Below are 9,967 nucleotides of genomic sequence, written 5' to 3' on the forward strand. Positions count from 1 at the left end.
TACAAGAGGCAAAGTTTTTTTCTTTTGATCATGAGCATTGGGTTCACTGATGACCACCCCAACATTTTTCCTGTTTTGTTTTCCTTTCTTTCTGCTAACTTCCTGAAAGCCATCTTCAGTTTCTTGAGATTGAGGTGTAGTAGTCTTTATATTTTTCATTTGCTCTTCTCTCAATCTTTTTTCATTTTCACGATTTATCTTGGTTCTGCATTCCATTTCTGTGTGTCCCTGAAGTCTGCAATAAGCGCAGTAACTAGGAGCATCTTCATATTCAATTTTCAGCCATTCTCCATCTTCAGACCCATCCGGTCTTTTATATCCAAGCCAAATTTCCTCTTGTTTTGGTCTTAGGAGGTCAATCTCCACTTTGATTTTGGCTACATTTCCCCTAGATTTGGAAAAAGTGGCTTGATCTGGAGCAACTGCTATACCAATAGATTGTACCAATTTAGATAGAATATCCCATCTAAACAAGTGCCAAGGAAGTTTATGGATTAAAATCCATATGGGGACAGTAGATGTTTCTTGCTCAGGTTTAAAATCAGGTGTCCATTTCATGACTTTCATAGTGTATGGACCAATATCAATAAAAGGCTTAAAGTAGATATGCTTGAAATCTACTTCATTAGTAAAGTCCATGTAAACACATCTGTAGTCATAGAAAGCAATTTTGACAGTACCTAACAGTTGAAATTGCCCAATGAAAAGTTTCCTTAGTTCCTCCATAGTTGGCTTTCCTTTAATGAACTTCCCCACAATGGTCCATTTGCAATCTTGAGCTAGGCTGCCGAAGTAGTCTTCGGCTGAGAAATAAACTGCAGGTTTGCCCAAATGTGTTCCATGTTTAATGTCTACATGAGTTTTTCCAGCACTAGAGGATGTGAGCCTAGATTGAACGGCTGCTGCGAACGTGGGCTTTGAGGGTCCGCTGGGTTTCGATCTTTGACCTCCAGTAGCATTATTCATCGCATTTGATATCAAAATTTGTTGATTCAGATTTTGATTGATATGATCCTCAGTTGCTGGCTCGTCTGAATCAATATTTTTCTGAGTAGAATTTGGCTTTGGATTAGGATCGTGATTGTCGATTTTGTTAGAGGCATTTCCTTTATTGTAGTTTTTGACGGGTCGGTCGTAGTTAGTAGAGACCTTGAATTGATCGTCTCCTTTTCTTTTTTTTGCATCCTCTGCAGTGTTGTTTACCTTGACCAAAGCTGATTGAAGAGCTTGCAAGAAATCTGGGTTATTAAGGGCAAGATTGATAAGCTCTTTATATTGATTTTCATCTGGGTTTCCTTGAGGAGTTTTCTGCTTGAGGGCAGAATTGAGGTTTAAATCCTCCAAATCTTTATTGGCCGTGATTTTGCTAGTTGGGATGGGCGGAGGATCTGGCGGGACTGCCGGATTTTGCCCGGTTGGGTTCATCGGAATCAAAAAATGTTAGAGAGAAGTCAGAGAGAATTTTTTAGAGAGAGAAATTACCGTTGAATATAATAATAATAATTGAATCCATATATATGACCTTCATTAAGTAAATAATTTGGTATTTCAGAAATAACGAATACCAAATGGTACTAATATCCCATACCAAATCCAAACTCGAATGGTCATAATTCTAAAATTTTGAATACCATATCAAATATCGAATACCAAACTATTTAATAAATAAAATAAAATTTATTTATAATATAATGAACAAATAAAAATAAACGGAGAAATAACATTTAAATAAAAGCTTGGTACGTGTAAAAGGGATAAAATAATAATACATCGTATTACAAGGGGATCGGGCATTGGTAATCCCAATTTGGTAGTATATGTATAGACAAAAGTGTATACCAAACAACTTTGACTTGTGGCGTGCGTTCGGCGGAAGTTCAGAGGTAACCTCAATTTCTGCATTCTATAAGTTTGATTTTAATTTCTGGGTTTAATTTTTGTGTTCCCATTTGAATTTTGATAGATTGTAAGCAGTGATCTGTGAAGATGACCAAACTTCATGCTTTTAGTGACTTGTTGGAGCACAACAACAAAGATGATTGCTGGCTTCTCATCTCTGGAAAGGTAAGCTTATTAGTATCTACAATTATCATTTTATTCTCGATTTGCTGCTTCTCTGATACGAGTTCCGTTTTCTGGTTTTGATAAATTTTACTACTAATTTTTTGTTGTTGTTGGGAGTTTTTATAGCTTCCCAGTTAGAAGGATGCTACGCCTTCTTGGTTAAAATTTTGGGGAATTGATGTTCATAAGTAGATTAATCAATCAATTACAACTAGGTTTCAATCTCAAACTAGTTTGGGTTGGATATATGAATCTCTCTGTATTCATTCTGTGCTATTATGTTAATTTTTCTTTTGAGGTAAATTGTTGTTCGTCTAAAATGATGTTTTTCTAAAAAAATAGAAAAGGACTAAAAATGTCGGTCAGTGGGATCCAGGATTCTTAGCAAATATCGGTCAGTGGGAATTGGGATGGAAAAGACTCTTGACGAATATCGGTTAGTGGGATCCAGGATTTGAAGTTTATGGGTTGCTACAACGTCCTTAAGTTCATGCATAACAGTAACTGGGTTCATTTTCAGATATTTAGTGGATTTCTTAAAACATATACAATGTTTAAGCAAAGTTTATGGGTTCTGTGAACCGCCACTGGCGAGTATAACAACAGCTGCTAAAGTATCAGTTGTAACTAGTTAGTATTGTGTATATAGATACTTCGTGTTAAATGTGTTTTGTTGTTAGCTAAGTCCACCTTAATTCTTAGAGACTAAAGGTCATATGAGATGCTTTTCGTCATAGCATTCTCTTATTCATTTCTTGTACCATAACTATATTGCAATGTAGTCTGTCGAAATCATCACTGTATCTACCGACATGTCCAATCAATCTTCCTAAATATATTGTTGGTAATTTGAAAGCCCTTTCATCAAGGTGGCCATATTATTTTTAAGTCTAGGTTTAGTTTCCTCATCTAATTCTATTTGTGGAATATATGCATTAATGTTTTTGATTGTCTAATTTCCCCTTACCAGTCTTGGAGGTAGCCTATCACCAATTCTCTTCTACAACTTTATTCTTATTCTGGTTTAACAACGATTACCATTTCCTCCTAATTTTTTATAATCCGTGGTGTCACAATTTATAACACGTGTTATCGATCTTTTTTAGCATTTTACTCTCACTGGATTACGTATCCTGGAATTGGTTAGTAGATTATCTAAATGATTACTAAACAAAGCTTGCAATCTTTAGATCATATTTGGTTTGGCGCAGGAGATGGGATGAGGAGTCATCATCCTCATCCTATTGTAGTACAAGGGAACATTTAATCCCAGGAAAGTAGTATTAATCATTCCAAAGACTATTGAAGGAATTTGGAAAAATATGCTTTATGGCATAAGAAAATAACATTTAAAATACAAGTCGAATGAAGAACAGGGTAAAATGCACCCCCCACCACCAAAAACCCTCCATGGAAACATAAATTGTAGATTCCGTTAGATATTACATGCTGTTTAGATGAGGATTGGAAGAAAACATTGATGTTGTTTGCAAAAAGTGAGAAGAAAATGGACTAGAAAGATATTAAACCATTTAAGTTGTAATATTCCATCTTTAGTACAAGTTGTTGTATAGTTGAGAAAATATCATTAGGATGCAAACAAATGCCCACCAAAATTCATGGCTCCCAATTCCATAGCAAAGATAGTATAAGGAGGTAGGGATGAGGGAGGGGGCACGTGCGGGAGAAGGCATGTGGCTAACATATGTTATGAGTTCGAATCCCAACTGTTAAATCAAGTATGTAATTTAGTGGAGAAAGCTAAAAGGGCAGATCCATTGCCCCTTTTGAGTTTCAAGAGTAGAAACAACAGGATTTATAGGTTATCAAAATGAAATACCCATAAGCATATGTTGTTAAAGAAAATTTAGAACTTAATTTTGCACGACCATACTATACATATGTCTAGTAAAGAAATACTTGTATAATATTGTTCACTTTGCCATTACTCAAGTAATTGTTTATAAAAATTATCTCTTTTCTAGAAATACAAAATAATTCTTGAAACTTAGCTTGTCACTTTCAAGATCAAAAGACTTAAGTATCAGAAAGTTCATCATACAAATGTGCAAGATGGTTCTAGCAGTGATCATCTGGTGCATTTGGGAAGAAAGTAAACAGCGCAGTTTAGAAGGGATTTCAACTCATAATCACTTCCCAAAGGCTAGAGTGTTGATGAATCTTTTTTGCTTGGAGTAGGGTCTGTAATGTAAATAGTAGTGAAACTTTTTTGGATTTAATAGCTCTTGAAACTTTGTTAGGAGTAATTTGGCAATGTACAGGATCTATTTTTGTTTTTGTAATCCTTTGCATCTTCTGGATGCTGAGTGTGATGTTTACCTTTACTTGATCAAAAAAATAAAAGTTGAAAATTCAGTAATAGGATTGCTCATCTGAAGACTTCTCATAATAAATATGGTTTATATCCAATAATATAAGCTCCAATTTTCACTTTATAGAGTTGGGAGACTTATGTAGTGAAACGGGAAACTGAAAATTTAATAAATGCAGTAAATAGAAATAAGTTAAGCAGAACTAAGAAACGAAATTAAGATGTGTAAGTAAGAAAGATGCACTGGACGTTTTCTAAGTAAGGTTTGGTTCAATTAAATCGCCCGATATTTTTTGAAGCTATAGACTATAAAACCAAATACTTTTCTTTTTCGACATGTTTTTGATCATTCAACTAAACTTCCAGTTCAGACTCCTCTTAGACCAGGAAGATTGCTTATGACATCAATCAGCTAGGTCATCCTGTGTCAAATAGTTTGTCAATGTATGCTTTCTTTTCTTATGCTAAAGTTAGTCTTTAGAAAGTTCTTTGATGAGTGCAAGCACCTTTGATCACATTTCTAAGTATGGAAAGAAAAAGATCGTCCATTTGCAGGAAAAATCGTTCAAAAGCACGGGATGGACATCCACAGCTCTGTCCTATCCACTCTCCCCAAATCTCTACTCGTAATTCACCGGAAAAAACCATATGGAAGTTGCCATTTGACGGCCAAATATAGAAGAAAGAAACCCTTTTACCCCTTCGTTAGCATTTATTTGTCAAGGAAGAATGACAAGTATCAGGTAGGGGGATAAGAAAAAGTAGTAACAGAAGGGAGAAAGGAATAGAACATTGAAGATAGAGAAGGGTGAAAAGCGAGAGGGAGAATGAAAAGCAAAGGGGGTATAGTGCATGATACAACTCCGAAAATAATAACTAAAGGAAATGAAGCAACCATTTTATATTGGTTAGCATCAAAAGGTATTAATTGCAATGAGATGGATTGGGATTTGGGACGTGATAAGTCCATAAAATTGAGTGATGAGGTGAAGGTAACAACAATAATTAAAATATTAAAGTAAAATCAACATTAGGATAAATAACTATTCGTTTTCATCTTATCAAAACAACTAAGGGACATTTTTCCTCCTCCTTCCATTGCATGTCATCCCATGACTCAAGGGCTCATAGGATTAGAATTAAGAGAAGAAAAATATGAATATACTGAAGTAAGGTGAATTAGAATTTTTAGAGTTAAGAGCACTAAGGAGATAGCTGGAAAACCAAAAAGAGAAAAAAAAAGAAAAAGGAAAGACGAAGGGAGAGAATAATGTAGTGTGTTAAATACTGGTCTTAAATTCTAAGTACTTTTTGGCATTGGTTTGAATATCAAAGTGACAATGAACTTAGAAGTTTACTGTTTACCTTACCTTGTCGGGAAAAAGAAGGAACTTAAAAGTGAAGTGGTCAAAGCAAATCCCAGGTATAAAAGAATCAAAGATAAAAAAGCATGTCTTCCTGAGAATAAATTGGGATAAGAGGTACCTCGAGTGTTAGGGGTATTATTGTGTTACATTAGGGGAAGGATGCTAGAAAAAAATAAAGAAACTAACAAAGTATTACAATTGAAAATGTTACAAAAAAATTTAAACTAAATTGATAAATTTGAATGTTTGTCCAACAGAAAAGATAGTTTTGCGAGACTCCTGCAAATCTGTGTTTAAAAAAGTATACAGTAAAGAATAGAGGAAATCTGAGAAATATTTTAGATTTGGTTTTCAACAATTAACTGAGATAAAGTCTGTTAGGGGAAGGTAATGCAATTTGGTTTTATTTCTTCTATGATATTTGGGAGTGCTAAGAAATGAGCGACTTCTAACTTGTTCCTAGAAGAATAATTATGCACCAGCATATATAATGGTCTTTCAACTGGACACAGGACAATGTTTACGAGGTAGATGAAACTCTTTTTATTGCTGTTCTTTACCACTAGCCTTTATGATATCACAGGTAAATGGTCAGTCTTGACCTGCTCTGTGATCGTACTTCTTCCCAATTATCTGTTGGTATCAATAACTTCTAAATCACCATTGATTTCCAGCTAGACCAATTTATTCATTATCTCTTTTCATTTCATTCTGACACCTGCATTCCCTGGTTTCAACTTTCTCTTACAATTGTAACTATTACCCTTGATCAGATTTGAGTTACAAGAACATTCCTCACCATGTAATGGGTACATGTCTATATACAATACATGGAGAGAAGTTTTTCTTCTTGACAGAGAACTGTCTCTGATGTTGCTGAGGTTTCAATTTTGACCAGAATGTTATAACTTGGAACTGTTTTGCTGAGGTTTCAATTTTGTTCCAATTTTAGTGTTAACTGGCTATGATGCATTGTAGAATGGTTTGATGTTCTCTAAGATTTCTAGTTGTTGAATAAGGTAAACAAAATCTAGATGAACAAATACATGAGAGCACCTGAATCTGTAATAATACAAGTTTGTCATCATTTTTGGTGTTTGACATACTCTCTTTAGTAAAAAATATTGTTCTCATCAGGCATAAATCAAAACCTTTTCGCTAGAGGCATTATTAGTGGTGGTGTTCTAATCGTTGTTTACTATTGCTATCATTTACTTTACATCATATTGTCTCTGAATTCCATGTTTGACAACTCTATGTTAGGTTTATGATGTAACCTCATTTTTGGATGATCATCCTGGAGGAGATGAAGTCTTGCTAACTGCAACAGGTAAGCCTAAAATCTTGGTATTAGATTGCTTATCGTGAACTGAACTTAGATATGATACATGTAAATTTGTGTGATATATAGGTAAGGATGCAACAGATGATTTTGAAGATGTCGGTCACAGTGATGATGCAAGAGAGATGTTGAAGAAATACTTCATTGGTGAAATTGACAGTTCCACCATTCCTGCAGAACGCAAACATACCCTGCCTTCCTCAACGACACCATCAGCTGGAGTACAGGGTTCTGGAAACTCATGGAAGATATTGCAATTCTTGTTACCTTTGTTGATATTGGTTGCAGCCCTTGCCTTCCGTTCCTTTTACCAGAAAGAATAGATCAACTGTCATGTTTCAAGATGCGACTGGATACAATAGAACCTTCTCCTCTGCAGCTTGTCATTTCATATGTTGTGCTTCCCTATTCAGCTTATTATGTGTATTTGCTACCTTTGTTGGATGTCCCTTACTGGGATAATGAGATATTAAGATGTTGTTAGCTCTGTTGGTAATGTTTTCTGTTAGTGGATGTTAGAATAAAAGTTCTATGGTAAAAAACAAATGGTGAAACAAGCCATATGGTTCTTCCATGATTGGCATCATTTGTTACGTAACAACTTTTACGTAATAGTTCACTCAGGTCACACTATATTACGTAAACATGGTGTGATATTGTCCGTTCAAAGTTAACTTCACATGGTCCCCCCTAAAGGTCTTTTCAGTTGGTGGGAGGGTGCACACTACCATTCCCTTTACTAGTAGGGGTCCTGTGGTTCCTAGGCCGCCATGTTTTTCAGACCTTTTCTTTTAGCACTTCGACATGATGTGATAGCTTTAACTTTAATTGAAAAGTTCTAAATCATTACGAGTATCATGTGATCTGTTTATTTCTATTACCGCGGTTCAATGTGAGATTAAGTTCACACACGAACAAAATGAAAAAAGAGAAAACATACATCATGTAGATAATGCTATCAAAAAAAAGAGGGGAAATATACATAATTTACCCCCATAAACTTGTCTAGAAAAATCTGAACACTGCATTTCAGGAATGTTTTGTGCTGCTTCGAACAAGAAGATGTGAAAGCTCTGTAAGAAGGGTGCGTTCCGAGGTGTAAAGTGGGAGAGAAGGAATGTCACTATTGAGGTTTTGAATAAAACGACCATTTAATTTTTCATTTTCATATTGAAAAAGGTAATATAAGAACGAGAGGTGTTAGGCTTTTTATCATCCTGGGATCAGCTATTTTTTCCGCAGCACCTCCCCTACATATCGTCGCCGCAGAATAAGGGATAAAAAGACGTAAAAAAAAAATTAACTGTGCAACCCATTTTTAGGAACAACTTAAAGAGGCATGTATCCCCCCACCCCCAGAAAAGAATTGCATAAAAGTAGAAACGTTTAAAACTATGAAAATACTACTCCATCCTTCTGTCACATAAATTAAAACAAAAGAAATAGTAAAATTAAGAAAAAAGAATTACACAAGAGATTTAAGATCCTTTAGATCATAAAAATTATACGGAATAATTCTTTATTTAATTTAAAAGTTACTATATAGTCACGAAAATTTCAAATTCAACTTGATATTGTATTTCAACCTTAAAAAACAACTTATAATATATTTTTAACTAATTTTACTTTTTAAAGTCATATTTTAAGAACATTAAAGCAAAAAAGAAAATATAGAGAAATTCATTCATTAATAAAGCTTTTGAATCGACCGACAATACATTCCATACTGAACATTTTTCAATAAAAAAATATAATCAAACACACATTTATTCTCCATTTCAATTCTATAAAATTGAAAGAAAATGAAAATGTTTAATTAAACGCCTAGTAAGTTAAAATAAAAGGAATGGTCCATTTATATATATTAAAGATGATTGACAGTCCCAAAGTGTGTAGGGGCAGATGAGGTATCAACATCAACATCAGGCATTGTAGAAAAAGATAAAACACCGACGCAAAGTGTAACAGTAAATTGAAATGAAGTGACTTCAACAAGAATCAGGTGAAATCTATCCACCTGTCCTTTTTAGAATCTTTTCTGATTTTTGTCTCAAACTATTTTAAAACACCTTTTTTATATGGGAAAAAAACTTAACTAGCACCTAAATAACAGCTATATAACAATAGTTTTTTTTTACAAAACAATGAAAATATTTTTTTTAAATCAAAACAATACAATAAATAGTAAAAAGAAAAACAAAATAATCAGAAATTAAAGCATGACAGCTCACAATTTATTTTTTACTTCCTTAATTTTCTCCTCCTCTTTATTTACCTTCCATAAATATCTCTAATATAGTTACTGTTTCTCTCTCATAATTCTAATCAAAATCAAACTCTATAGTCTATACCTTCACTATTCTGAAAGTGAGTTCAATGAAAAATATGAATATTTTTTTAATTTTAATTCAGTACAACGGGAGATGGAATGAAACAGATATTCACCATAGTAATTGCTTCGATTATGATTGTTTTAAAGTATATTTATTTGTTTTATTGATTTAATATTTTTTATAAATATATATTGTTGTAGCTTTATTGATTGGTATTTTTTTGGATGGGATCTGTAAAATATAAGCTATATTGTTCTCAATTGCTTTGCACCATACGTAGGTACTCGCCTACGGTTAAATTATTGGTTAATTAGTCCTTTACGTATTGGTGTAGTCGATATATTTTGAATGCATATGATTTTTAGTTTATGGCGTATACACCAAATCATTATGGTGTATTTTTGTTGAACTTTTATGTTATTTATCGGGTTATTCTGCTAAGCAGTGTTATTTATTGTGTATCTACCGAAAACAAAACTATCAATAAATATAAAATAATATTTTATAAATTTTTGTTATATGACCGTGG

The 9,967-nt window shown here is 33.6% G+C and overlaps 1 protein-coding gene across 1 annotated transcript; it reads left to right on the plus strand.

Moving 5' to 3' along the window:
* The first annotated feature begins 1,775 nt into the window (after positions 1–1,775).
* On the plus strand, positions 1,776–7,691 carry LOC102594935 (cytochrome b5-like). Its single transcript, XM_006339691.2, has 4 exons — positions 1,776–1,883; positions 1,964–2,064; positions 7,027–7,093; positions 7,175–7,691. The coding sequence occupies exons 2-4, from the start codon at positions 1,987–1,989 to the stop codon at positions 7,426–7,428; spliced, it is 399 nt and encodes a 132-aa protein (XP_006339753.1). The 5' UTR covers positions 1,776–1,883; positions 1,964–1,986; the 3' UTR covers positions 7,429–7,691.
* Positions 7,692–9,967: the final 2,276 nt, after the last annotated feature.

This window comes from Solanum tuberosum, unplaced genomic scaffold (assembly GCF_000226075.1).
Source record: "Solanum tuberosum cultivar DM 1-3 516 R44 unplaced genomic scaffold, SolTub_3.0 scf00010, whole genome shotgun sequence".
NCBI lineage: Eukaryota > Viridiplantae > Streptophyta > Magnoliopsida > Solanales > Solanaceae > Solanum > Solanum tuberosum.

Bases quoted from the DNA above. Each gene is read 5' to 3' on its own strand.
- LOC102594935 (XM_006339691.2), top strand. From the start codon at position 1,987: ATGACCAAACTTCATGCTTTTAGTGACTTGTTGGAGCACAACAACAAA. The intron at 2,065-7,026 runs GTAAGCTTATTA...ACTCTATGTTAG, and splicing joins GGCTTCTCATCTCTGGAAAG to GTTTATGATGTAACCTCATT. The intron at 7,094-7,174 runs GTAAGCCTAAAA...TGTGATATATAG, and splicing joins AGTCTTGCTAACTGCAACAG to GTAAGGATGCAACAGATGAT.